General features: G+C 41.2%; 4 protein-coding genes across 7 annotated transcripts; 2 read left to right on the top strand and 2 right to left on the bottom strand.

Annotated features, from left to right (window-relative positions):
• Positions 1 to 153: 153 nt before the first annotated feature.
• LOC118414032 (NLR family CARD domain-containing protein 4-like) lies at positions 154 to 23,618 on the top strand. 3 transcript variants are annotated; one of them, XR_004830905.1, is made up of 9 exons: positions 154 to 232; positions 722 to 818; positions 1,000 to 1,485; positions 1,680 to 1,757; positions 2,203 to 3,503; positions 15,931 to 15,936; positions 19,903 to 19,907; positions 21,241 to 21,411; positions 23,551 to 23,618. XR_004830905.1 is itself a non-coding variant. In XM_035817774.1 (8 exons), the coding sequence occupies exons 2-7, from the start codon at positions 794 to 796 to the stop codon at positions 19,903 to 19,905; spliced, it is 1,899 nt and encodes a 632-aa protein (XP_035673667.1). In that variant the 5' UTR covers positions 154 to 232; positions 722 to 793; the 3' UTR covers positions 19,906 to 19,907; positions 21,241 to 23,178. The 3 variants fall into 3 exon arrangements, 2 of the variants coding, with proteins under 2 accessions (XP_035673667.1, XP_035673666.1); XM_035817774.1 differs by lacking the exon at positions 23,551 to 23,618 and having other exon boundaries at positions 21,241 to 23,178; XM_035817773.1 differs by lacking the exons at positions 15,931 to 15,936; positions 19,903 to 19,907; positions 21,241 to 21,411; positions 23,551 to 23,618 and having other exon boundaries at positions 2,203 to 4,858.
• On the top strand, positions 5,495 to 11,281 carry LOC118414061 (endoplasmic reticulum-Golgi intermediate compartment protein 2-like). The gene is made up of 14 exons (XM_035817823.1): positions 5,495 to 5,901; positions 6,299 to 6,407; positions 6,781 to 6,827; positions 6,992 to 7,091; positions 7,185 to 7,280; positions 7,474 to 7,546; positions 7,760 to 7,791; positions 8,056 to 8,118; positions 8,453 to 8,559; positions 8,916 to 9,013; positions 9,246 to 9,294; positions 9,489 to 9,608; positions 9,975 to 10,039; positions 10,234 to 11,281. Exons 1-14 carry the CDS (start codon positions 5,787 to 5,789, stop codon positions 10,288 to 10,290), a joined length of 1,131 nt encoding a protein of 376 aa, XP_035673716.1. The 5' UTR covers positions 5,495 to 5,786; the 3' UTR covers positions 10,291 to 11,281.
• Positions 10,579 to 18,585, bottom strand: LOC118414058 (endoplasmic reticulum-Golgi intermediate compartment protein 2-like). Of its 2 annotated transcripts, XM_035817817.1 has the most exons (14): positions 18,129 to 18,585; positions 17,643 to 17,751; positions 17,281 to 17,327; positions 17,078 to 17,148; positions 16,876 to 16,916; positions 16,639 to 16,740; positions 16,197 to 16,266; positions 15,832 to 15,919; positions 14,902 to 14,955; positions 13,177 to 13,275; positions 12,633 to 12,730; positions 12,128 to 12,290; positions 11,715 to 11,800; positions 10,579 to 11,447 (listed from the first exon to the last, which is right to left on the bottom strand). In XM_035817817.1, exons 1-14 carry the CDS (start codon positions 18,232 to 18,234, stop codon positions 11,337 to 11,339), a joined length of 1,245 nt encoding a protein of 414 aa, XP_035673710.1. In that variant the 5' UTR covers positions 18,235 to 18,585; the 3' UTR covers positions 10,579 to 11,336. The 2 variants fall into 2 exon arrangements, with proteins under 2 accessions (XP_035673710.1, XP_035673711.1); XM_035817818.1 differs by lacking the exon at positions 14,902 to 14,955.
• Positions 19,173 to 27,812, bottom strand: LOC118414036 (SET and MYND domain-containing protein 4-like). Its single transcript, XM_035817779.1, has 9 exons — positions 27,661 to 27,812; positions 25,925 to 26,712; positions 25,549 to 25,683; positions 24,412 to 24,958; positions 23,898 to 24,080; positions 20,977 to 21,065; positions 20,564 to 20,647; positions 20,150 to 20,291; positions 19,173 to 19,938 (listed from the first exon to the last, which is right to left on the bottom strand). The coding sequence occupies exons 2-9, from the start codon at positions 26,707 to 26,709 to the stop codon at positions 19,765 to 19,767; spliced, it is 2,139 nt and encodes a 712-aa protein (XP_035673672.1). The 5' UTR covers positions 26,710 to 26,712; positions 27,661 to 27,812; the 3' UTR covers positions 19,173 to 19,764.
• Between the last annotated feature and the right edge of the window lie 80 nt (positions 27,813 to 27,892).

Here is a 27,892-nt window from a genome sequence, read left to right on the forward strand (position 1 = left end):
TTGATTAGGTTCTACTGACGAGCCACTGAAGTCTATGCGTGCGCACACGAAATTTGAGCCGACACCATTCACGGCCGCCGTTGTCCAGGCCATGGTAGCCCTAATAGCAACCGCATTCCATGCAAACAAAAGCAAGGCAGTGTGGTAATAACAAGTGCACAGTACAAAGGTCAGCAATGTCCACAGGACCAGTGTGATAGCAGCTGGCCGTATCATTGGTGTGTCACGAAAGGTTAGTGAACATATCTAGTTGTTATGCAGAGACAGGAACATTGTCGCCTATGCTAAAATCCAGAGGTGAATAAAGGACCAGCAGTGGCCAGTCTTCTGGTGTTGATTGTAAGAAATACAAGCGCTGCCGCGAGATTTGTGACAACTATGGTAGGTCAATATTAGATTTCCCCGTTAAAATGCCTCCGACGAAGTTGGTACCAGTGCATAGTTGCATGCTAGCCTGGTCGTTAAATGTTGTTGTCCGTAGGACCCTGTTTGACTGGACAGCGACAGTAAACCATACTTAATGTGTGTAAGTAGTCAACAGGTGTAATATCAATAATAACACTTGTCACGTTTATTAGTGACGTACTGACATATGATAGAACATACGCTATGACACGCTGATACGCTATCACATGGTGATCCAGGTACAGTTGATCAGGTCAATATGGAGGGTTTAGTTTAGAAATATTTACCCGCAACGCACATGTTTATTTTCCTTTAGTTACATTGTCTACGTGTGATCTGTGTCTGAGGTTTCATAAGCGCAGCGACACGTCTAGCGGCAAAAATCACCATGTACCGGTCATCATGTAAGACAGGTAAGATACAATAACTGTTCTTTGTGAAACATGCAGAACACTTTTGTATTGTATATTGCAGTCTTTCATGTTTATATGTTAGTTTTACAATTATAAAAAACCCTCAATTTGCCCTTTTAATCCAAGAACATATAGTATTCACAAGAAAATTACCCAAATGATGTTGTGGGTGTTTCCACAGGCCCCTCTGTGTTCCTCTGCCACGCTGGAGAAGACAAGGACAAATTTGTGGAACCTCTATACAAAGCTTTAATAGCAAACGGTCTAAAAGCTGATGAAATCTTCTATGACAAATTCAGTATCCCTGCAGGTCAGGATATCAAACGATATATAGAGTCAGCCATAGCTAATCCAAACCTACGGCTGGTTGTGATCGTTTTGAGCAGAAAACTCCTTTGTGAACACAAGCAATGGCCTAAAAGAGAATGTGAGCTTGCCCTGCAACATCGTAAGGAAATCTTTCCGATCTGGCTTGATAGCAACTTTGATTATGATTTTGATACGTTGGTCGGGAAGTACTCGCCAACATTGAAGGGTATAAGGGCACATCGTGTTACTTGTGACGGTCAAACGGGAATCGTTGACAAGAAAAACATACGAGATGTTGCAACTAAAATGATCAGCGAATATGCCAAGACAACAAAACGTAGCAACACACCTTACGCAGGTATGTTTATCATTTTTTCATCGCTCCTAAAACAGAGTTTTGTGTGAACTGATGTTATTGATATTCTGCTTTCGTTGAATTCGCTTTATAGAAACATGGCACTTTTGTTTTGTATACATTTATCTATTATATTTGTATTTGTTTTTTTTCTACTGTAATGAACTGTTTGCTCCCATCATTCTCATTACATGTAGGATGTGGTTTCTTGGCCATAGTTGTTGCCATCGCAGTACTAGTCATCGCAGTCATTCATCATTTAATGCTTCCTAAAGGTAGTAACTCGTTTCACTTGAATACATACGCACTTGGTCTATCCGCAGTCGATGGTGCCTTACGGTGGAAATGGTATCAAAGCCATAAATGAAAAAAAAATTAAACAACTAAACATATTGATAGCAAAACAAGATAGAGAGAATCCAGCCATTTAAAAACTTCTGTCAGATAAGTATCGCTAAGTTCGAATAGTAGCAACTAGCAAGTGTACAGAGAAGGAAGTATTGCCTGCCAGGTGGCATCCATTAAAAGTATAAGAAATATATTTCCTCAAATACAGTTTTGGTAGCCTATTCGCAGCTAGTTAGTATCCAAATTCATATACGATTTAAGGGCATTCATTTTCTATCATAATGATCTTGCTTGTCGATGCTTCGGAGGAAATAGTTGGTATTACATTGAATCAGTAGAGTTCTTACATTCTATATCCAATGTTCTTTGTAGATGATCCAGACATCTTAAGTACGACAGCCTTTCTGAAAAATCTCTACAGCAGACGATACTCGTACACCCAGCCGTTGCCATGGAAACCGGGACTTCGCCTCGGACTTGCTGATGGGTACATCAACACACGAATACGAAGAGAAGACGACAGAGGGCTCTTCAATACACCGGCAGAAGTCGTTACAACAAGTCAACTATTCAACTCACAGGAAAGATCACACAGAGGTAATGAGCTGAATCCGAGCAGGATTGCGGTTGAAGCAGAACCAGGAGGGGGGAAGTCAACGCTCTGTAGAAAGGTGGTAATAGATTGGGTGGAGGATAGAATCACTAGCTTTACACTAATGTTTCTGGTAGAGTTACGTCATTTTAATGGAAGTGTCGTGGATTCAATTTATGATCAACTTTTAGGAGATAATATAGACATCAGCAAAACGGTATTAATGGAGTACGTCAAAAATCATCAAGAGAAGGTGTGTTTCATACTGGATGGTTTTGATGAGCTACGTGCGGAGTATCAAAAGAAGTCTGAAATTCTAGAATTGATTAAAGGTGAGGTATTCTATGGTAGCACAGTCTTGGTAACGTCTCGCCCATCAAGACTTGGCAAAGTTCATAAAGATTTTGATGCGTTTTACAAAATAGTTGGTTTCAGACAAGACCAAACACACGAAATCTTTCGAGGATATTTCATTAATGATTCCAAGTCTGCGGCTGAACTCTCGGAAACAGTTGCAAACAACCTTTACCTGAAAGAAATCACAGAAAACCCGTTGTACGCACTTCTGATCTGTGTATTGTGGGAAGACAACAGACAGAGGCTACCTGAAACCAAAGCTCAACTTTATGAAGAAATGGTCATAAGTATGACAAGGCGATACTGCGACAAATTTGACATTGAATATGATGGGAGGTCTTTTCCAGCTCATGTAGAAAGGTTGCTGCTTTTCCAGGGAAGGCTAGCATGGGAGGGATCGGAGATAAACAAGTTGGATTTTGACATGGGTATTGGGGAAGAAGAGAACAAAAATAAAAGAAAAGAAATGTTATCTCTCGGCATGATGGTCCAAAGAGAGACCGACTCAAGAACTAGCGGATATGGCTACGTAGCTTTTCTCCATCCAACGTTCCAAGAATTCATGGCTGCTTACTATATCCGCAATATGCTATATAATGAAGATACTTCCCTTACAGAAATATTGAACACAATTGTGCAAAGGGAGGATTTAGAAGGAATTCTTATCTTCTTGTGTGGCTTGTTTGGTGACCAGGCTGGACCGTTGCTTACAGGTTTTAAAAATGCCATCAACGAAAATGTCACAACAGGTAATGAAAGAAGTCTTGTCCGACGCTGTCTCGTCTGTCTGGGTGCCACCAATGTTGCTGATAGACTGGCAGGTATCGTCGCTCCTGCTATGCCAGAAGAAGTAGTCTGTGATTTTGACTATCAGTCTGTTGAATGGACAGAAGGGTTCCGTGGCTTTGTTCAGTTCCTAAAAAAGAATTCAGACGATTTTCTACGGAAGACATTTCGTTCTTTGGTTCTAGCATCTATTCACGGCGCACGTGTTCTAACCGCGGATATGTTAACACGCATCAAAGGTGTGTTACAAACAGCTACAGTTGTGGAATCCCTCAAAGTGACTGGTTGGTGCATCCCCCCTCTCTCTAGAGACGACAACGCAGTCCTGAGATCACCTTTGGGAGATTTCTTTTCTGATGATAGCTTAAGAAAGATAGATATCACAGTTGTTAGCACAAATCTTGACGATAGCACAGCGATCGACCCTGGTTCTACAGGATGTATGAAACTTATTCACATACTGGACGATTTAAGAAAAAAGAGAAATGTCAACGAAATTAGCATTTCTGTTTTATTGGCATCAGCAACATCCTACTGTGATGCACTGTCACGACTGCTCCGAAGTCAAACCTCCCTGAAGTCATTTACATTGGACGTGGCGACATTTCACAGGAATACACAAGGATGTCATGATTTTCATGTCATGTTAGATGCGATAAAGAACCACGAGTCCATTCATTCTGTTTCCCTTACACAACCAGCTAAGGTAAACCTTCCCGAGGGTACATTGGTACACAATGCATCCGCTATGTTGATTTCTATTGCTCAGTGCATCCATGAGAATGGAATTCTTAAGTCTTTTGTTTTTAACATCTGGAATTGCCCCTCCTCATGCAGTAGGGTTGCCCTGATGGAGCTATCGGAAGCCATCCGAAGTAACCACATTCTGGAAGAGCTAATAATTGTTGGTATTCCTCTGGACAACGAATCAGATCAGGACGTGGTTGATGACATTATGAGAAATAAACCATCCACTATGAAGACACTTGAACTTGGGATGAGAGCATATTCGAAATTCGGCCGATTGCTTGAGTCACACACATTGCTTCAGACTTAACATAAAGGTTGATCCCGTGGTACAATCAGCCGACTAAATCAATATTAAGTGTTCCACAATGCTCATTTGCGACATGTGATTCATATCACGGAATATATTGTGGACGTATGGATTGTTAGCGATTGCGATAATTGCATTTTATGGCATGAATGTCCCTTCACTATACCCTAATTGAACTTCCCTTTGTAAACAACAATAAAGTACCTATGTATGCAAGTATACATCTGTCATTTCTTATCTTTGGATGATGTCTGTTGAAGCCATAGGATATCGGAAAGGTATGCATAATTGCCTTTAACTACCCTGGTAGTATCCATTATCAGTTAAACCAATCGATGAAGATACTTTTACTTAGAGTGCGCATGTGCAAGAGAGATTCCACTAGCTAGGGCAACTTTTGGCGCAAGCTCGCCCTGGCCAATATCAGGACTTCGCGAGAGCACCGTTAATTAGAAAGGGGGCGGCCTAACATCGAACAGATCGATTATCAACAAGATTCTATTCTACAAAAGACTGGTGCATGTAAGGTATTACAAACCCAGACGCATTTTAAAGATACAAATCTTTCAGTGGTACATTTTGGCGTGTGAGTATACCTATTCAGTATTACCACACGGATGTTAATCACGTGATTGAAAGTGAAGTGTACTTGACATGGTAAAACGGATGTTAGCAAACGCGATCGTTACTGGGGAACCACAGCTCGCTAATTTCTTACATTGATAGACTAGAAGTAGCGCTCTGCTTTTTTTGATAAAACAAAAATCATATATTTACTACAGACCATCATCCTAGTTAATAAAAAAATTGAATTCTGATCATCATATCTACTGAGGATAAAAAATGACCCCCTTTGGCTCGAAATGGTTAATTCTAAATACATATCATAAGGAGCTTCCTTGCACACTGGACTCGTTCAGCTGCCTTTTTTTAGCCGAAAATGAAGATAATTGGTTTTTACGGTTCTAGAGCCACGCTGATACTCAAAATGTAACTTTATTCTACAAATAGTTGCCAAAACGCGGTATTGCTTCAAAATGCGATGAAAGTAGGCGCAAAGCGCTTTATGTTGTGATTGCATCGTTTGGTGAGTATTCAGTTTGCCCGATTTTACACGTCAGCACTAGAAGTAAGATACGTGACGTTCTTAGTGCAAGATATAACATGAGGCGACGGCTGCTCCAAGTACGCCGGGAGAGTGTCGGTTTGGTCAAACGTGTGGACGCCTTCCCCAAGCTTCCAGACGACTGCAGAGAGAAGAGCACCATAGGAGCAACTGGTGAGGAGATTCACTGAGTTTCAAGGCCGTCGTCTCATAACGTTATGTTATCATTTGTTCTGCGGGTAATTGATAATACCCTGCCGGGCTGAAATGTCGGGAGAACTGAAAACTATTGTACGTGTCTTTCGTTAACTTGTCGTTCGCCATTTCTTGACTAATTAGTTAGTCTTTGAGTATTCAGTTCGGGTATATATTATGCTACAGGCTAGATTCACGTGATAAAAATGATGTGTCAATGTAGTCAACACGTTTTCAACTTAAGGCATTGTACCTTCTTTCCAACATGGAGGTGGCATTGTAGAGCATAGACATGGCGAAATACTAAAATGTAATCTTTGTATTGATATCATACACGTGCACAGTGCTCTATCCAATGATCATCGTCCATTTCCAGTATCTCTTTTGTGCTGCGCCGTCATAGCTGTTCTTGTGACGTCAGAAGTGCAGCGCTACGGGCGAAGCGAAATTCGATATCAGTATGAAGTGGACAAAGAAATATCGGAGTAAGTTGCCACTGTAAGCCATATGCTGAACGTGATGGAAGCATGGGATCTCTAAAGCTAATGGTATTTGCACTTGAATCCCTTCAATACAATGTATTTTCAGATAAGTGAAAATATGGGATTCATTTTGACATTTTGTTTGTACAAAACGTTTTCCCTGCAGTTGCTGTTTTTCTAAACACATAAATGTAGACATTCTGTCTGAGCGTTATAAAAAATTATCAGCACAAATTCAAATACCGGAGTATGATCCTAATTGATACGCACCAAAAATAAAAAAAGGGTACAAATATTATTAACAAAATATACAGTTAATGGTTGGTAACATGATAGAATAATCTTTTGCTCAGATGTTGACTTTTGTGTATTGCAGGAAGCTGAACATCACTGTAGACATCACTGTGGCAATGCCGTGCGAATGTACAAACTCATGGCAACTTTGATTTTTTTTTTATCTCCAAGTGTTGTTTGTATACGATAAAGTTCCAACTGCAGCTTGTTCATATTTCATGATATTTGCAATTTTCCATAATTTTCCGCGTCCAGTAAACTTAAATCTAATCATTTTGTCCTTCTTTATTCAGACGTAGGTGCTGACGTCACCAATTCCCTTGGCCATTATTGGTCTTTACGGGATCAGATGACGTACTTCGAGTTGACAGAAAAACAGAAGAAAGAACAAAGGTGAATTTCTATTATCCTGAGATCAACCACTAGTATCTTTGATAAAAGTACCCATGTCGTTCCATTACCCAATAACACCATACATGCGTTCAGAAAACTGCAATCTGTGCGAAGAGAAATCAACGCAAAGAGGTCGTTGAGAGATGTCATCCTCCAATCAGGACTTGACACGTCACGGACGATCATCAGGTATGGCTCAATGTGAACTGTCATGGCTCGGTGTCAAGTCAGTAGTTGGTATTAGAGGGTGATTATCTAGCTCTTCTTGGGGCATACATACTACTATTGTATAAAACGTCTGACCTTCTTAATAAAAGTGAGTTTCCATATTACATAACCCATGAGTAACATGTATCGTACATTGAACACACTCCACTCCAAGGCACGACCACAAAACCCTGTACAAGAAACAAGTGGACGCGTGTCGCTTTCATGGGCAGCTGGAAATTGACAAGGTAAGGATTTATTATGACATTTATTTATATTCAAACCTCGTCTTCATTGTCGTCACAATTCCTGATGTTTCACAAAACTTGGGCTGATGCTGATGATATGCCATCACAAATCTTAGAAAAACGGAAGAGTATACACATATAGATCGTCTTCCACATCCAACTATTAGTATCATTGATAATTAATGCTATATTGCTATCGTTTCTGATGTGTAGGTTTCTGGAACACTTCACATTATGGCAGGAAGGTAGGTTTTCTTGACATTCATTTCCCTCATTACGACATGAAGTGTAATGTTGCAACTGCAGTTTCATTTACATATTTGATAATACATTTAAGAAATAACAGCTCAGAAAACTCTTCTTAATTTCATTACCTTAAGGCAGCACAGTATAACAATTTAATTTCTCCCATGTAAAAAAAAGACTATAAAAAGTCTTGATGAAATGCCAAGTTTCAGTCCAATAGACACCTTTGAAACTGTGGGAATAATGGCTGAGTTGAATTGCAGGTCTATCCAGCACAGTTCAGGACACAACCACTACCTAGCACCAGACTTACTGCAGAGCGACAAACGTATGTTATTACAAAACCCAAAGATTTGATGCAACATGCAAGAGGACTGCATTTGTCACTGACCACATCTGTGTATTGCAATCTACCTCAGAGAATGACAAAAAGATAAACCATACAGATGCAGATTCATATTCTTAATATAACGATTGAATTATCAAAGAACTTACGTATTGTGTGATTATAATTCAAACACTAGTACTGTCATGTTACAATTGATACCATTGATAGTTTAAAAAGCTGGACCAGGAGTCATATTTTGAAAGATGTTTAGCAAAGACATTTGGTAAGTGCTATTCCAACTTCACATTACGCATCTTTTACTCCTTGCACACACCTGTGACGTACAACTTCTCCCACCGTATTGACCTGTTGTCTTTCGGTGCCCTCACACCCGGCATTCTCAATCCTCTGGATGGTGAGGAGAAAAATACACATACTGGTGCGTGGGACTTTGGTTATGTCCAGAAGCTATGAAATGTTGTATTCCTTTCAGAACTCCAGCATGTAGAAACAGTTACTTCACAGTATATGGCACCTCATGATCTCATGATGAGACAAGTCTTCTAGATCTGTATTGAGCAGTTAGTGAAGAAACTTGTAGAGAAGTGATAAAAAAAACATGTTTTGCTGCAAGGGTATAATCATGTACCTTTGATGGCATGTACTGTAAGATAATAGGGAGGAAGCATAGCGGATTTGATAATCTTAAGAGGTATATATATGTACATGTATCAGGCGTAGCTACTTCATCTCCATAACACCTGAGAACCTCCCAGTTTTCTGTGTTGTACCCAGGAAACATGATGTACCAGTACGTAGTGCAGGTCGTCCCCACCACAGTACGCACCAGGCGGATCTCTGCCCAAACACACCAGTTTGCTGTCACTGAAAGGGTCAGACACTGAAACTTTATACCATTTATAGCACACCAGCCCTGCAATATTATTGTTTAAAACTGTCTTAAAGTATCTTACACTTAATATATTTTATAGATAGTACATATTGACCTTTTCATTGTTGTCTATAGATTATGACTATTGTGATATTCCTTTTTGTGTACAATGTATTTGTGTCATGTACAAAGACAATAAAGGACCAATGACAGCACATCTTCCACATTTGTAGGAAAGGGCTGTAGAAGCTGCTTATGGAAGGGTGACATCGGGAGCAGCAGGTACTTGTCAAATTTGTTGTTTAACTTGGAGTAAGACAAACTCTTAACACCTTTCATACCCATTGTTGTAAGAGGTAAGATCAGAATTTCCAAAATCCATGCCATGGTCAAGGCATTTTGCTGTATGTCATAGGGAAGGGATTTACATTCACTATTTCCCTGACTTTACAAAATAATCATAGTTCTTATCTCAGGTATCTACATAGCATTTGAGCTGTCCAGTATCCGTGTACACATCACTGAGGAGGAGAAGTCCCTGGGCCATCTTGCAGTGCGCTTGTGTGGGATCATAGGGGGCGTCTATACAACCTCAGGTATCCAGACTGTCCTTATGGATGGCACATAAAGCTGTTATTGCAATGTGCCCAGTGGTAAAGCTATGTATGTGCAAACATGTATGTAGTACCAGTGTTATGATGAAAAAAAATCAGGTTTCAGACAAATAAGTTGGCTATTTCCTTGACATACTTAAGCTTTGAGTGTAGTATTTGATTATGCTCTGTCCTGATATACCAATAGTATTGTGACTAGGTTCATAAACACATGTACGATGTATATACAAGTACAAACATGGGTCTATGCTAAATCATAATGTGTCAAGCATAATGCAAACATTTCTTTGTATTTCCTACAATAAACCCCAAACCTGTTGCTGATTTTATCACTTCACTTCCACACAGGTGTTCTGTACTCCCTGGTGACAACTTTGACAACTCAACTGTTTGGAAAAGATCCAACTGTTGAAGTGAGTATTCCAACATACTGCCCCTGTCCCCCCTTATAAAAAAGGCTGGCATAGACAATTAAAATGCTTGTGATTTTGCCTTGGGACAACTTGCTTACATGTTTCAAACATCTTTGTGTTGTACACATACCAATTTTTGTCTTGAACAGAAACCCTTGGACTGATATATTTAATGAGAGTATTTTACTCTACAGGAACTACAGGAGACCATCATCACAGAAGGATCAGTGCAGGAGCAAGAAGAAGCTTAAACAGGATGACTGCACTAATGCAGCACAATACAGTACAGAATACAGGAGGCAGACTGGTGAAGTACATCCAGTCAATAAACATGACAGGTGGTTAAAGTAAACTGTCCAAACACCATAACAATGCACAAAGTAAAAGGAGCATTGCAGGTGGGAAGAGTTGTGATCTGTACTACCTACCCTACCTTTGGGAGCAGACTAAAGCAAACAAGGCTGGACTCCAGGCTATAGTGTACATCAACAAAAATAAGATGCTTCTGAATAAGAACAAAGACACTTTTCATAAAGGAGCATTTATAATTCATTCAATGTAAGATATGTATACCAGTGGTGCCACCATTTTTCTTGACAAGAATATGCTACAACTTAAATCATTTCCTGTGAACTCATGTATGATACAATGTACCGGTACTGAATTTTTCTATGAAAAAAACTTCTTAAATCTAAAACTACATGTATAATGCTGCAACCTGGTCTCTTTGATAACGTCTAATTGTCACATATTCTCTGACACATGGTGCAGTTGAAATAAACAAACAATGACTATTTTGTGAGTCAATGCTAGGGAAGAATGGTTGCTCCCATGGATGCATGTATGCATGTATGTACAGATAAGGACAAGTAACAGTTATAAATAATGTTTCTTGAAGACAGAATTTATGAATCAAATGACATTCATGCATTAAACTGATTCAAGCTAAAGTGACATTGCTGTTTTATGAAATGTATTGAAGGAAATTCTACTGTCTCCTTCTTAATTTAAGTATGATACAGCAGAGAGCACTGCTGTTGAGCATAGTTATACTGCTGATCATTCAATTGAGCCATACTTTGTTTAAAGACATGGAATTCAACAATTTGAATGGGATCTGCACATCTGCAGCACTGAACCATTTCTTCAAAAGTGAAATAGAAACTGGTGGGCATTCTCCCATGTGCAAGCATATTAGTCACAAGAATGGTGAACTTGACTGCAATAAAAGAATAAAACATATCCAACCTGACTAGTAAGTAATCTTCCAGCATATTATCTACATGGTATGTGCTTGTCATCTGTCTGCACTTAGCAGGTTAACTGCTAGAGGGCTCTCCTGTTCTGGAAACTCCCTGTCCAACTGTTGTAGCGGGATGTCCTGGGATGGTAGTTGTGTGGGCGAAGGCTGGAAAAATGCATGCATGAAGATATATCATTGAAGCATTAGGTAATTAGGTTACTACCAGTATATGTTTATATGTGATATGTGTGATAAACAGTGATACAAGAATGTGTGAAGGAAAGGTTCTGCTGCTACCAAACCGAAAAATTTCCAACTATACTAAGTGCTGTTTAGTGGAAACATGGGGCTACCAATATACTATGGGAGACAATTCATTCCCTGATCTCAGGAGAAAGAAAACAAAACTATTGAACTGCTGCCTGTACTCACCATGTGGTTGGAGAACTGTTCTTCCCTTCCTCTAACCCTGGTCATCCACGTATCCACCAGGAATCCAACAAAGCCATGGAGCATGCCTGCAATAGGACAAGATGCTGTACATGTGTTGTGCTGAGGATCATGAGACAAGTGTGTACAAGCCAAACACAACGGGGTGTATGTAACAGGTCGGACTACTGTCCAGATTTCACTGGCCTACAGCATTATGGTGTAGTGCAGAAAATTTCTGTACACAGTAGTCACTGTTTATCTAATACAACCATGCTTGATATCAAATATCATTCTTCTTTCACCGTTTTAATAATGAAAACATTGCAGGATGATATATGCAACCATGTCTGACATTAAACAACAAGTGAAATACCACAGTCAGTAGCTGTGTTGTCACTATGTTACCCCATTACCTGATGTGGCAAAGATTCCTCCCACAATGCCACAGAGCCTGATGAGCAGCTGGCTGAAGGGTTGTCTCTCCTCTGTGACCTTCACCATGATGGAGGTCAGATCGTACTTAAAGAAGATCCCTGCGACACCATGGCTGCCGGAGTCATGGTTGATCACCCTTTCCTGAGAACAGGACGGTGCAAGTGTTTGGTTGGTTAGTTGGTCCACATGACCTGTAAATTTCCTTCAGGTGTAACACACCAGTTTTGTACAGTAAGTACAAGCTGCATAAGCTGGGACTGCAAGGTTTGATCCACTCACACCCGGATGGCCCCTAATCTTATCAAGTGTTGTTGGTTTTTTAACATCCTCGAGGTATTGAGATATTTCAGGGTAACAATTTTTCACCCAAACAGAAAGAGAATCCTTTGTTGCACATATGACAGCAGAGTGATGAAAATATAACCCTGAACAATTATAAAACAGAAACTGAATAGAAATACCTTAGCACTGGTTTGAACCTACCCTCTCTGTGACAGCGAACTGGCCTGTGTCGGCCTGCGCCTGTCTGGTGTTCACTCGGGTGGGAACTATCTGGATGAAGTACTGGAACATCTGCATGGCTGGATACACAAACAAAGGTATCTGTACATTAAGATGAGCTTTATATGTACCACCACTGCTAGTAACTCAAAGACATTTTAGGTAGGAAAAACATGATTGCATATTTACTGACAAGATCTGAAACTGAATTACTCAGCCAGTTTGCCTGCCCTTCTGCATAACACACTAGCTTCACAGGCAAGTAGTAGTAGACATAAATTTTACAAGTGTTTGTGTCTGGCTCTTAATGCCATAAGTATACATTTCTATAGGTATGATCAAAATGCTGTTTGATTTATAATAACGTTTCTGTGAACAAAACATTGAAAGAAACAAACACGTAATACTACGAATTATCAGTTATTTCAGTCAGTATCAGTGGACTTCAGAGATACAATAATCAGACAATTTCTGGGAAACTTAGACTTGAAGTTTACCATCAGAATGAAAGGGGTGACAGACTTACTGCTCTGGGTGACTTTTTCCTCCCCATCTAAAGGATTGATGATTCCACGAACAGGGTCTCCAAATGACAGGTGGTCAATACGATGGGAAAAGTTGTAGTCTAGAGTGGAAAAAAGTAATGGATACATTCAGTAAAAGTGGTCAAGCAAAATAATTATCTTTTCTGCTGAATCACTACACGATGTGCATAATCATCCATCATTTAACCTTAAGTGAAAAAATTAAAATGTGTTGGTTTCATAAGTCTGTATATTTTAGCCAGTAAATAAGAGGGAGACATTACTAAAGATTATAACTTTTATGTATAAAAATTAGAAACCCAAACAAAGAGGCAACATTGAGACTATAGGTGCAGTAAGTTGTGGAGGGAAAAACTGTCAACAATCAAGCATTACATAAGTTAGATAATTCATTTGTGCAGTGAGTAAAAGTGCACCACAGCAAGCATCACTGTAGCCACGGCTGCATGCAGGAATGATTTGGTGCATGTAAGTTTGGAACAAGCAACAGAGAGATATCAAACTTTTAAAGCTGTTAATGTAAGATCACCTAATGTAAGTTCAATCTTGGTTCAACATGTTGTTTCATATCAAGTCAGACCAAAGACGCTACATAAGATATACAACGTCCTTGGTCAGACTAGCAAAGCTAACTATTGTGGAGTAAAGTAAGAAATACTATTGTCAAACTGATTCTTTCTCTATGACTAATTTATACGGCGAAACTACAATAAGGCTTCAACTAATGGATGAACTAGATTGGGATGGGGTGTTGAACATCATTCTCTTTTTTATCTCTTTCTGGCAATTTTCTTCTCAATGTGCACGTACATTTTCCCAATTCATCACAATTTGATCACCCTCAATGAAGTCCTTTCTGACCCTGCCTATCTTTTGGACTGATTAGCAGTGCAAAATATAAACTGACAGTGCAAAGTATAACATCTTCATGGTTGGAATTGTAAAATCTTAGAATTTTCACATTTCACTTATTTCATGTAAATACTCCTAGTCTCAAAAGAAAGGAAAGATAGGACATATAATGTACACGTACAGCTGAAGCAATGTTTATAACAGAAATGAGACATCAGAATCCTTGCACATTACTGGAACTTACATTCTCTATGCTTTTCTAAAAAACAACTCACTAAAGAGACTTTTAGACCTGAATATTCTTAAGTGTTAATACTACACACTCCAAAGCTGAATGTTTGGAAATAACACTTGGATTACTTGAAACCGAAGTTACTCTGACTTTTTCACACAATTTGTTGATGGGTAGATACGCTTCTGTTTGGACAGTGATATAAAATATCTTCAAAATCTTTAAAATGACTGTTTCCATATAGGTTCCTTTAAATAACACATAACAGCATATAGGGATACCAGTCATTGTATCTCCTTGAATTGAAATGACATACTTGCTGACTAAAAGGGCTGTGCCACAAGTAAGCATGAAGTGTTTTGCTGTTACTAGCCTTTTTGTTTCGTGTATGATCATTATAATAACATATATACTGTGACTGAGAGAACTTGCTATCATCCATGCATGAAACACTATTAAAGTTGGAAACCAAAAGAAATGATAATCCTTTTAGGTATACACCCTAAAACCAGAAGAAGAAATCCAACACCCCCAATTAGAATGTCTCTGTGCTGAACACCACAGAACCGCATGGCAATGGACTCTACCACTGTGTGCAGATAGGGGTGGACAGCTGACTTACGTTGCTCCTCTGATGTAATGACTACCAGCATATTTCCAGACGGAGACTTGTAGACTACATGTAGTAACGTTTTGGAGGGTTGGTGGGTGGACCATGCATAGAGAGAAAAACACATTTGTCCTAGATTTATATCATATTGTCTGCATAAACATCAAATCACACTCAATAGCTATAAGCCCTATACCAACTGGTGGTGCATATTTAGTAGTAACATACATGTACTAACTGTTAGTTTGTGCACTGAAAAAGTAAAAATACAGGGTGACTAAAATAATAACACGAGTGTCTTCAAACTGCCTTTCCAGAAAACTGTATCAAGTTCATTGCATGCTGACATGCTGTTAAGCATTGGTGATAAATGTACTTTTGATACGAGTGTTGTGTATGGAGCATGCATCCTTCAATTACATAATTATATCATGGGACAATACAGTATAGTACAGGATAAAAGGAAATAATACAGTGACTGGTCTCAATAAAAGAAATGACAACATAGAGCATTTTTCTTAAGACTTAACGTGGTGTCAAATGCAAAAATGGGCAAAATATGAAAAGAAGAGAAGAAATTAGAATCCACTCATTTCTATTTCTCATAATCTTCAATGGTGTGCACTACATGAATATCAACAGTACAGCTAATATTTCTTAGATGATAAGTCTCCATGCCATATACTGTCAGTCATGTTTCCCCATCATGCACTCATGGTATCCCACAATGCACATGTTACTGCTCTTTCCCATCATCCAATTTATTGGACAAATCCTGAATGAGAGCTCAGCTCAAAATCTTGCACCCACTCCTTTTAGGCAAGTGAAACAAAAGTACAGATTCTGTACTTCCCATTTTTGCCACTGGTAAAAACAACTAATAAGGGATATAACCTTAATGTTACATGTAAATTAGATCAGTTAAAGTCATCATGTACTGACCTTTAGTGTTGATGCCGGCAGACAGGTGAGCATGCCCCCGTGGATGAGGAATGGACCGACCCGCTGTGATGTGGAAGTTACCAGCCACCTGAACAGGAGGAGGGGGTAGAGCTGTTGAGGGGTGTAATATGTCTTTCTGAAGGAGGGTGGGGGTGCATATGTCCCACATAGAGGAGCACTGAATACTGGTAATGATCACTTTTTCTTGTATTTTCTATTGCTGATTATTATCATCTATCTATTACTGATGATTTAAGGTAAGGATGTAGTTTCCACTTACATGAATAGCATTAAGGAGTATTCTTATAGAAACAATTGCCTGTGAACTGAGAGATGGTAGAAAAAACAAAAATATTGAAGCTGACCTTGTTGACCTCTATTGTTCCATGGAACCTACAGGCATTAGCAGTTGGTGCATTTCTTTGATGTCCTGAACTGAAACAACAGCAACAACGAGAACATTGCTGAATTACATAGCTTGTACATGTAGTTTTACCTTACAAGACAGAAAGGAAAATTGGAAATTTGTAATGGTAACACAAAATGGTAACTGTATCCTGTATGCTTACATTGTGAACACATAGTATTGATCTTGTCATTCATTTTGTTATTATATTGGTGCAGTGTTTACTGTAGTGTACAATGATTGATATTATTGCTGTGGTATTGTTTTGTATTTCTAAAACATTTTTAAACAGGTCAATACTCACCTAAGTTGTATGTGACCTGGTTGAACAAGTAAAGTTTAAGTTAAGTGTAACAATTTGGTTTAAGACATTTCTGCCCATATGTAAGTTGCTATCTCACCTGACAGGTGCAGCTGTAGGTTTACTGCTGAAACCTGTCTTAAACAGCAGGTGCTGAAGAGCCTTCTCTTTATCCAGACTGCTCTTCACTGTTTGCACCATCCTGAAACAACACAGCAAGAAAAGTAAGCAAGCTGTACACCCCTAAACACACACAGTGGTTCAGGCTATCAGCATGTTTTCTGCAGTGATCAGGAAAAACTCATCCTTAACCTGGTTGACTAAAAAATGTTCTCACCTTTGCCATCGCTTCTGCTGTGGTGTCATGTCAAAAAACACCTGGATGGAAAGAGAATTCAAATCAGTAATTCTGAAATGTCCTTGCACGAACTGTGAATCCTACATTGTATTGAACGTATTCTGAAGCTGTTATACAAAATTAAGACACTCTATAGAAGCTAGTCAGCAATAAAAGAACATTGTAACATTATTGTACTCACACTGTCCTCCTTAATGGATCCCTGGGTACTGATACTGTTTCCTGTCAGGTCCAGAACATCAGCTCCTAAAGCTAAAACAGTCATTCTAAAATAAGTTTACAGCAACAGAATGATTCCTTAGAAATTATGCAGAATGTACATTTATTCACAACACATGGTCCAGCATCAATGTGCTGTGTTCTACACAGGTGCTGCATACTTACATTCACACTTCATGGCTACTGTGACGTCTAGGTTGATTTTCAGTTTGCTGCGGAGGTAAAACAACAACAACAACAAATTGTCATGTACTGTAGTTTATATATATATAGAAATTAATGATACGCTGGTGGTCTTTTCTACATAAACGTTTCCTTGTCATGCTCTGATCATGATTGACACTCTTATCCTGATTAACATTTTCAAAAATCTGTTCAACACACAAGGTAGAAAGAAGGAAGTCAATAACGAAGCTGTTCAAAAAATTTAATTATTCTTCAAGACTTTTAATGACACCCCAAAGCTGTTGTCAGGCAGATTGTTGGGAGGATCCAGTGGTGGATTATGGTATAGTGCCGTTCCTGACCTTTCCAACTCTGTGTCCACGTTGTACTCATACTTCATGCTAGTCTCGCTGTAGTAGATCAGTTCAGACAGCACCAGGATCCCGATCAACACAAAACTCAGGATGGACACTGGGTGAGGAATTCATATACAAAACCATAAATGAAACTAATTTGATGTACATTCATTAGTCATAATTGAGTGCATAAACTAAAATCACTTCAAAACTTTTTAATGGCCTTATGTCTTTCCAATGATGAAGAAGATAAGTAAAGATGATTAAATACTATAAAATAGGTCAAATAGCAAGGTTTCATGTTGCCCTCATCTAACCCCCATCCCCGGCACAGAGCTCCATGCAGAAAATCATTCAATACAAATTTGGTTCAAGGGAGGTAACAGTAACTGTAGACAAAAAGGAACACTAACGTTACATATTTGTTTTACACGACTGGTTGTACAACCTCCCAGTCCCCTTTCCTGCCCCCCTCCCCCTCCCCTCACTGACCTGTAGCACCACTGGTACTGGTCTGCACGTAGCTCTCCGGAACCTTGGGGAAGGCGTCCATCTCCTTCACAACCTTCAGCGTCTGTTTCCTGTTCAGTCGCCTCATTTTGGAGCTGTGAGTTCAGTAGGTAGTCTTTGTAAACAGGGGATCCTGGCAGCTGTTGTGTGTGCATATGTGGCAACGTGGCTCACAACGAAGACTACACTGCACTGTACACACCAGCTGGTGGAGGTGCGATCACTTCCGGGTACAAAAATCTGATATTTCTCACCCTCAGAGACTAAAATCTGTCTTACAGTGCATCGCCATTGCAAGGGTGCAGTACGACAACTTCAGGTGTTGAGAGCTCTCCCTGAAGTACCTGCTTCTTTTGTCAAAAACTATTTGGCCTCTGACTCTTCACGCTTGATGGCACCCCCATGATTACAGTGTTTGCCCCGTTGCATTGTGGTACTTTTGCTGCAATGCTAGAGTAAGTCGCTAGAGCGCACTGTTGTATCATCAAATCTTGATGCACTTCCTTGTTCGACCTCCTTGCTAATAGCAATATAACGTTAACCTCCTTGCTAATAGTAATCAAACGAAGCTGGCGGTCAAGCCATATGTTGCAAGAAAACTTACTCACCCAAATTAAAAACAACAACAACATCAGCAACAACAGACATTCCGTTCCTGGTTGCATGCATTTTCAATGTTTATTACCTTCGCCGAGAAGGTTATGTTTTGCAAGGGTAGCGTGTGTATGTTTGTAGAAGACCAGCATAACTCAAGAACGCCTGGATGGATTGTATTGATATTCGATATGTGGGTAGGTCTTGACGAGACATGGAAACGATTAGATTTTGGGCCCCCTAGCCGCCTGTTATGGTACTGCAGAGCACCCTCTCCAGTACAGTAACATCTCCATCGAATCTCAAACTGCCAAGATGAGAAACTGGCGAGATGCCGTCGACCTGAGCCAGGGTGGAAATGACTTTGTGTGAGTCGTACACATATCATGTTTTGCGGGAAACAAGAAGTTGGAAAAAAAAACCCACAATGAATTCTGAGTTGACATTTTATTTCACTCAAAATCGGGATTCATATGGAGATAATTTTCGTAGGTGCATTCAAAGAAATCAGAATAACGTGAAAGCACTCAATAAAAATAATCAAGCCCGAACACATTATTAGTATGAACTTTGTCTTTGATGTTGTCCTTGATTTGGTTTTAACCAACTAAAGCAAGAGAATATTCTTTTTTCATAAACTCCCTTTTTTGATGATTAGAATACGCGTAACAAAACAAGCACAAAACATTATTTGTTCGTTGCAACATTTGGTTACTTGATAGAGATGATTTATGTAAAGTAAATTGCACATTAGATATCCTTGGAAGGCCATACGAATTAACATTTGTTACTGAGATTTCAAACCCTGCTCAATCGAATATATCTCCTTTATGACCCTGTAGATATTTCTTTTCTTCTTAAAATTGATATGCTGCTCCATAGTCAACAGCTTTTCGCTACTAATTTAACCTTTACGTCCTACTCCTATATGCTATAACTATTCGCTACAACATTAACATTTTACGTTCTATCAACCATCGTTTTCTACCTATAATGAAAGAAAAGCCATTTTCAGAATTGGAAATTATGATGTTGTTCTCTCGTAGCAGTTTCCGACTATTCCATAACATTGCTTGATGGCTTCTTGACAGCTGTCGTAATACCCATAAGGCCTTGCCACGATCTTCTCCATCCGCTCCAGACATCGCTCCAGAGCCGGAAGTGAGGACTCCACCTCTCCCGTCACAACCTGGCCCACCTGGAAGAAGATACCAAAGAGCAGACTGATCATGAGTGATCATGAGTAACTTACATGTGAAGGTTAATTCATTGTCTAAGACAATGTAAAGGTGATGCAAAATACATGTCAATAATAATTTCCAACCTTAGCTCTGGTATAGAGATTTTGATATCATACCAGCCTTAAATCCGTTATCTTGAGAGAAGAAAACAGGAGACCGCTTGCCTACCTTGGTAAAGACTTCATCAACGATGCTGTCAAGCTGCGTCCTTAGTGCCTGCAGTTCTTGCTCTTCTCCACAGACCGAGCACTTCATTTTGTTGATGACTTTGTCTTCAGATCCCGGCAGCATAGAGAAGCAGTGTCTACACCTGTGATACAGGAAATGGCAATGATTAGTGTATAGAGGAAATAGAATATGCGTCCTGTCGATTGTCGTAGCCGTTTCTATTCTAATTGTACAACGTATGCAGAGTCATTTATTCAGCCTTATGCAAGGCTTAATCACAGTGAAATGAAACAAAAGGGCACAGTTGCAAAGTTATTTGGATCTATTATCTATGGCTTACCAAAATCTGCCTATGGCGTTTTCTTTTATGGGGTTTGTTGCAAATCAACAGGGATGTAAAGAATATAAACATACTTGAGTTTTGGCAGTTTGTTCCGCGTCTGTAGATCCTGCACCATGTCGTAAAACAGCGGCCAGTTCTCCGCACACGGCTGGCAACTGTGGAACATGGACAGATTTTAGTGTAGTGGGTTGAGGCTGGGACATGCATAATAGATACTGTAACGCATAGCTATATATATATATATATATAGCTGATTGGAGATACTGTGCAATCATCATCATGATCGACCTTGATACATAACACGACACAATGACATTGATCTGAAATGTTATTCAGTACAACTGACATTACGAACTTCACGAACTGTAGGCTAGTTCTTCAATCTTCGAAAAAAAGTCACAATCACGTATCTCATCAGCGATGATTTGTGATGAAAACTGAAAAGATAAAACGGTGTTGGAAGCCTTGTTAGAGTAGCACTAACCTGCATTTGAAGAAATACTGCCCTGCCAGCTTGTACTGCCTCTCCATGCGGGACTGAGTGGTGTACAGCACGCTGTAGTTCAGGGTGATCTACAGAAAAAAAACTACTATTACTATCCGGTAGCATCTATGAGCATCTACAGGGGTGCTTAGCATTTATAACTTCAGGAGTCGCTATGTGTTTACATTCAAAATTATTTACATAATCTTGATACACGATGCAATTGAGAGTCTTTCTCGAAATAAAATTTTCCTTTTAAACCTATGTCACGAGGTGATATCGTGATCACTCTGTGATCACCCCTGGTGTGGGGAGTGTCACCCGAGTAATTGGGAGCAGATGTACAGGGGTTTGAGAAGGGACACGTATGAGGGTAGGGGATTCCAGCTAGAGACGCCGACAGGGTAGGACGTGCCCAGATTGTCCTGAATAAAGGTTATCATCTCCGCAACATCATGCCTCTGTCCTGATCGTTGACTTGACTCACTACCAGGCCACCGTGACATCTGGTAGTACGGCTGGGGTGAGTCAAGTTCAACGGACGGGACAGGGGCAACGAGAGGGACAAGGAGAGTCGAGCGAGTGACGGTGACCGAGGCGGGCGAGAGGAAGGAGGAGGGGAGGTGTCTAGAAAATACAGGCTGAGTGACCCCGAAACTGAGAGAGGCGCCGGCCCGGAGTACCGAGTCCGCGGGGTTGACCAGCAAGGGACTCTGACAGAGCTCCGACCCGGAGTGCCTGCGGCAGTAACGACCTGTGGTAGCGGCAAAGAGAGCGGCAGTGGCCGGCCGGGCAAGGCTGGACAGCCACGCGGCGGGCGGGATGGTGACCGGAGAAAGAGCGGGCCCGAGCAGAGAGTCCATACAGAGAGAGACACAGGAGGAAGGTCGGTGGGCTCGCATAATATCATTGGCGCACCGTGCACACCGGCCTAGTTCTGTTGTTACTTACTTTGCTAAATGATATGTTGTATTACTTTTAGATTCTGTTATTTTGTAGGCGACCTAGTTAGATTTGTGACATTGACTCAGATGAGCGATCGGGAGTTTGTGATCATGAGCGGCCAGGAGTTTACTGGGGTCCAACGTTTCCCGACCAAATCTGGGTCAGGAGGGAGTAGAGAGAATTTTATGTGTTTTCAGTCTGAGTTATGGAATAGAGTAGAGTAGCTTTAGCTAGGTTATTTTCTATATAGGAATGGGACAGCAAAGCAAGTATTTTGTGACAAACCTTCGGCCACGCGCTGGGCGGCGAGCATTGTGTGGACGTGGCGGAAGTCAGTGGGGGGCGTCACCAGACGGGTCTGTTTAGATGTTAGAGACAGATGATAGAATAGTTTTGATGGATAAAGATATATATGTGGGTTAGTGTACAGTTGAACTTAATTTAGAAAGCGGGTGGGTCTGACAGTAAGTGGGGGGAGGGGCTGAAGCTGTAGTGTGTCCAGGAAAGCCATACTTCGGCGGATTCTACCGGCTAGCGGGAAAATCCGGACACATGAAGGCCGGCAGCGGATAGGAGATATGGGTCTTTAATAATCCCCGGGGGTACGAATACAATAGTAACATGTAGTGCGTTTTGATTTCAATCTCGTATGTTTCCATGGAAGGTCAGATATGTCCGGCGTTTCTTGTAGTTGTCGTTAAGTCTGTATACGGTATGTTGTGTTTATGTATTGAGGAGACGTAGAGTGTCGTAGAGGAGAGAGCAGAGGAGATGAGTTGAGACGTAGTTGAGGTGTCGAGGTTAGGAGACCGGTGTGTGTGCGTCAGTGATTGCTTTGCGTGTCCTGTCCGACCCAACCTCTACAGGTGAGATTCTACAGTCAACTCGGCGGACAACGATGTCCCGAGGGCCCGACGTCGTATAGGAGTCGTCGTCGTGGGAGCATCCAGCCGGGAGGCCTCTGTGGACAAGACAAGCCTCTTCCCGACGGGCAGAGGGGTTCCTGTCGTTTCCCTGTGGTTCCGGGACACACCCGGAAGTGCGCAAGCCGGCCGCCGAGGAGGAAGTTGGCGCGGGACACCTGGCAACCATTGATGAACTTTTGTTGTTGTAAATTGTTATGTTTTTGTTGTTGTTTTGTGAATGTCGGACTGTCGCTGACCTGTTGTTGATATGTACGAGTATGTCGTTGTTCTTTTACCTTTTTTTATTGTTATCACTTATCTAAATTTGTTGCATTGTAGAAGAATTGTTATGGAAAAAAAAGGGCGGTGATGATCTTCATGATAATATGTCCCGGTAATCAATAATTGATAACAGCTGTCAACAATGTGGAAATTGTTTTAAAAATGAGGGGTGAGGTGTCACGAGGTGATATCGTGATCACTCTGTGATCACCCCTGGTGTGGGGAGTGTCACCCGGGTAATTGGGAGCAGATGTACAGGGGTTTGAGAAGGGACACGTATGAGGGTAGGGGATTCCAGCTAGAGACGCCGACACGGTAGGACGTGCCCAGATTGTCCTGAATAAAGGTTATCATCTCCGCAACATCATGCCTCTGTCCTGATCCTTGACTTGACTCACTACCATGCCACCGTTAGGACGTGCCCAGATTGTCCTGAATAAAGGTTATCATCTCCGCAACATCATGCCTCTGTCCTGATCCTTGACTTGACTCACTACCATGCCACCGTGACACCTACGCTTACACAAATCAATATGGTGCACCACTAAGCCACAAATGATTAACATTTCGGATATAATATTTCTAGTATATTCGATCAGACATTTTTGCCCCCCAGCACCTATGGTTTCTACCGGACCTCCCAGTAGAGTAGGAAAGTTGTAGAAATCGGGCAAGAATACAAGGTATGTCTTGGAGAGCGGCCTCCGAGGCTAAGTTCCGCCACCAATCAATTATAATGCATCAAATTTTGGCCCAGTCAACTAGATGAAGACACTACTGGGCACCGACCTCTTCCCCTTTAGCGACAGGTCTGATGGCCCGTGCGACCAACACGTCCCCGTAGAAGTTCCTATTGATGACCGGGTCGCAGGAGTGGTTAAACATCCCCAGCATGGTGCAGTGGAGGGCGGACGCTACCTCCAGGTACCGGCACCGGTCTGGGTCGCCTCGGTAGAACTCAAACTCAGAAACCTGCAGCAGGCATGGGACGAGATTTGTAGTAAGCTTCTTATTACAAATTCTTGCCCCGGAGTTAATACCGACGGCTATCTTAGGGATGTATTAAAAAGGGTATCCACATATTAAAAGCCATGCACAGACAGGCAGACAGACATACGCACACAGGCAGACAGACAGACGCACAATCACGCACAATCACTCACGCACTTGTAAACGCACGAAGGCACAATAAACACACACAGACACACACACACAAATACTGAAAAAAAAACAGACACACACACAAATCCAGTGCATTGTTTCGTCAAAGATTGTATGACTTTCCTCCGGGAAAATGTCTTCCCTCATGTGCGTTACAGGGTATCATCTGCAGATGTCTCAACAGATGAGAAGCTACGAGCAACTGGTCTTCTTCAGCCACTTCCTGCGCGGGAACCAGGAAGACCCCGCCATTCTGTAATATTCTCAACAGAAAAATCGCCATGACCGTCCTACGAAATAAGTCACTCGGTTTACGTTCTAAAGAATGATTCTCCAAGTTGTAAACACTGTTGTAGTCATTTGTATACACTCCCTCGTCATTTAGACCTGGAAAATCTTTGTAGTCTGTATTTCCAGAGTTTCTGTCTTGGGCGTTTTTTTCTGGTTCATTTACTTTTCTCGAAATGTTGTCTTCCAGCGTCCGCTCGAATTCTTGAAGAAAGTGGAATCCTGTCCTGTTGACAAGTCGTAAGGCCAGGTGGCCCATCCCCCCTACACCAGAGGAGTGGATGAGTCCCAGGTACTGACACTCCACACCGTGGTACTGTGTCCATGCCAGGTCCGCACACTCGTGGCTACAGTATCTGGCGGTGCTGCACTGCTGACAGGGGAGCGGGGCCGACACCCTTCTGTTTTTGATCATAAGAAGACAATACAAGATTAAACCACACATCACAATGAGTCTATCAGCAATCATAGTTAAACGCATGACCTTTTCTGGACGACGCAAAGTCAAAGCAAACGACGGTAACAAAAGTCTGCTATTATGGTTTGTCTGTAGTAAACACAGCATTTCTTGAATTTTGCGTTTCAAACGTAAGTCACAAGAAATAGACTCTATAATCACGATAATAACAGACTCTGTCCCAACATATGAGATATGAGAACAAGCTAATATAATATGACAAGAATAATACCAATGTGCCATAAAGGTTGAAGTTTATATGAACTTACATTAAGAGATTTAGAATGAAAAATCGTATATTTCTTGACAGGCCGCGTTTAGGGTTAAAATACTGTCAGAAAAAAAATGGCCGGTCAGAGAAAGTAACGATTTCCCCCTTTGACGTGTGCGTGTAGATTTCGGTGCACTCTCCGAGCAGAGGTTGATGGGTTAAATCATGACCTTTTCTTTATATGGCGTCGTTTTCTGACGACCCATAAGGAAAGGGTAACGATTTTCCCCATCAGTCTCTGCTTGTAATTTGCGGTGCTTGACCTGCAGCAGTAGTCACAGTGCGTATCACCCTGCTCCGGTAACACGACAGATCCGTACGGCTTCTCCACGATCAACACGTCACCCACACGGATGTCCTGGGCGGCCACTGCGTGACGACCCCTCTGTTCGCTCTGCCTGTACGGTAAGACAATAGCTTTGTAGCGATTGTAACGATTAAGGTCTCTTTAATGTAAGAACGATCTTGATCGAGAAGTATGGTCATGGGTTTAACCTAGTACTAGTATATATCTTACCACAGCTTCTGTATCTGAAAGACTCTTTGATGTTTGTGCCTCAAGAGTAAAATAATGATGAAATCAAACAATGAGGTATATCTCATATCTGTTGTCTATACGTATGTAAATATTCTCCTCACCTTATTTCTACAGCAGTAGAGAGGGAGGGAAACGTGCTGTTTGTTCCATAACTCACGGAAGGGATGTTAGTGGTTGAGGATGGATCAGCAGACTCCACAGACGATGGTGTTCTCTGCAATGCCGCTATTTGTTTATCAACCGTCGCTTTCCACGATTTCCGCTTCTTGCTGTTTAGCGAAGATTTCGTCACGTGTTCCTTAGCCGTTAGAAAACTTTGCAGGGCTTCTTCGTCTCTTCCAAGATTCCAAAGACATCGTCCTTTCCGTTCGTGCAGCTTGTATGTCAGCTCCTTTGGGTAGCCGTGGTGCAATGCCAGATCAATGTCCTTCATGCTGAGGTCGTATTTCCCCAGACTGAACAGCACGGCGGACCTGTTGGCTAACGCAAGTGAAAATTCATTCCCATCATTCGTCGTGACGTCATTTTTGTCACACTGCGCGCGCCCGTGACTACTGCCGTTCATGTTACCATGGGCAACCGGGTGATTGACATTTGGATCAAACGGTGCCTTGAGAACACTTTCACTATACATCTGTAGAGCAGAGTCATAGTCCTTTTGACCAAACATTTTATTCCCAAATTCTCGAAGTTTTGTGGCCTCCATTGCTGACTTTCCCTTGAACATGGGTTTGACCTTGATGTAGCTGTGAACGCTGGGGATGCTGAGGGCATATGAGACTCGTTGCTGATTGGTCGAAAGCTGCAGAAAGTCGGAAGACATTTCCTGTGTAGACCGCTGGAGATCTCCACATATCCGGTCGAAGAGAGCTTGAAAGTACGCCATTTTCTTCATATAGGAGATAAAAGGTAAGTGTTAAGAAATACCAGTCTGAGAAGAATCAAATCACTTTATCTACCACCTTCCCGTTTACTTTGCAACTAACTCGGCAGCCTTTTTCTGTCTATAATGTAATGATATATTAAGATTTAAATGTGTTTGGAGTTACCCAAGAAAGCGTATTGCTTAACCATCGTTGTTGTCGTCTTGAACGATTCTAAACGGAAATTGATGTTACATTGTCTAGTACCCGTAGTGCCCTTAGATCACATCTGTATGAGGGCGTGGTTAGCAAACGCAGTGGACCTTCCGGTTCCACCTGACAGCGTGCGTAAACCCAGAAGCCAGCTCACATGACAGCCACTCACTGACCCGTCAAACAACAGTCAATAAATACGAGCTCTTCGGTCAACTAACCAACACCCATTAAAAACTAGGGCAAGCACGTTCGGTTAAAAAGAAGGCACGCCATTTCATTCAAATTTGTTGCTATGTCATACTATAGCGTCTACCGTGGAGTTAATATATGGATTTGGATTACCATTTAAAGGGACGATCCATAACATGAAGAAACACGGCCCCACAGCCTAACACCAGACGTGAACAAATTTGGACTGTCCCCTCCACTGGACGTGATATCTGAAATATGATCCTTCTGGTGTCTTTTGTACATTTGGTATCTACTGTATGCGGCGAAGTCTGGCGGTTGTGAAAAACGGCCTTCAAAAGTTTATCGAGCACTGTCAATGACAAAGGACCCACATTTTTCTGTTATTTTCATCATTTACAACCTCATGTCTCAAGACAACGTGACAGCCGTCACGTGACAGCAAGGTCAGAGATTATGACGAAATTCCACAGATAACCTGGGAATGTTGAACTGTAGGTTCAACTCTGCGATACTGTGTCTAACAATACATATATACGGATGCCGTGCAACAGCAGAATGTCACCTACCTTGTCTCCTTGTACCCTGGAATGACTAGAATACACGGTTTTATCTGCCGACAGTTTCTGATCTGACGCAGTTTCTTTTACACCATGCGTGTTCAATCAAAGCTGGGCGGCAACTGTCGTCTGTCACGAGGGTGTGTGGAGGGTTTTCTGCAATATTATTACAGGAACTGGGGATTCCTATTCGGGGTCAAATCATAGTTGAGACAGTGCAGAATAATTCAAATATAACAAA

This window comes from Branchiostoma floridae, chromosome 4 (assembly GCF_000003815.2).
Source record: "Branchiostoma floridae strain S238N-H82 chromosome 4, Bfl_VNyyK, whole genome shotgun sequence".
NCBI lineage: Eukaryota > Metazoa > Chordata > Leptocardii > Amphioxiformes > Branchiostomatidae > Branchiostoma > Branchiostoma floridae.

What these genes read in the sequence shown, in the direction of transcription:
- LOC118414032 (XM_035817773.1), top strand. Translation starts at nt 794, where the DNA reads ATGTACCGGTCATCATGTAAGACAG. An exon ending in TAGCAACACACCTTACGCAG is followed by an intron (nt 1,486 to 1,679) that starts GTATGTTTATCA and finishes CATTACATGTAG; the next exon opens with GATGTGGTTTCTTGGCCATA. An exon ending in TCATTTAATGCTTCCTAAAG is followed by an intron (nt 1,758 to 2,202) that starts GTAGTAACTCGT and finishes TGTTCTTTGTAG; the next exon opens with ATGATCCAGACATCTTAAGT.
- LOC118414061 (XM_035817823.1), top strand. Translation starts at nt 5,787, where the DNA reads ATGAGGCGACGGCTGCTCCAAGTACGCCGGGAGAGTGTCGGTTTGGTC. An exon ending in GGCAGCTGGAAATTGACAAG is followed by an intron (nt 7,547 to 7,759) that starts GTAAGGATTTAT and finishes TCTGATGTGTAG; the next exon opens with GTTTCTGGAACACTTCACAT. An exon ending in GGTGACATCGGGAGCAGCAG is followed by an intron (nt 9,295 to 9,488) that starts GTACTTGTCAAA and finishes TTCTTATCTCAG; the next exon opens with GTATCTACATAGCATTTGAG.
- LOC118414058 (XM_035817817.1), bottom strand. Translation starts at nt 18,234, where the DNA reads ATGAGGCGACTGAACAGGAAACAGACGCTGAAGGTTGTGAAGGAGATG. An exon ending in CATTACATCAGAGGAGCAAC is followed by an intron (nt 13,276 to 14,901) that starts GTAAGTCAGCTG and finishes TTTCCACTCTAG; the next exon opens with ACTACAACTTTTCCCATCGT. An exon ending in AACAGTTCTCCAACCACATG is followed by an intron (nt 11,448 to 11,714) that starts GTGAGTACAGGC and finishes GCATTTTTCCAG; the next exon opens with CCTTCGCCCACACAACTACC.
- LOC118414036 (XM_035817779.1), bottom strand. Translation starts at nt 26,709, where the DNA reads ATGGCGTACTTTCAAGCTCTCTTCGACCGGATATGTGGAGATCTCCAG. An exon ending in CTGTCGCTAAAGGGGAAGAG is followed by an intron (nt 21,066 to 23,897) that starts GTCGGTGCCCAG and finishes TTTTTTCTGTAG; the next exon opens with ATCACCCTGAACTACAGCGT. An exon ending in AACAAACTGCCAAAACTCAA is followed by an intron (nt 20,292 to 20,563) that starts GTATGTTTATAT and finishes CCTGTATCACAG; the next exon opens with GTGTAGACACTGCTTCTCTA.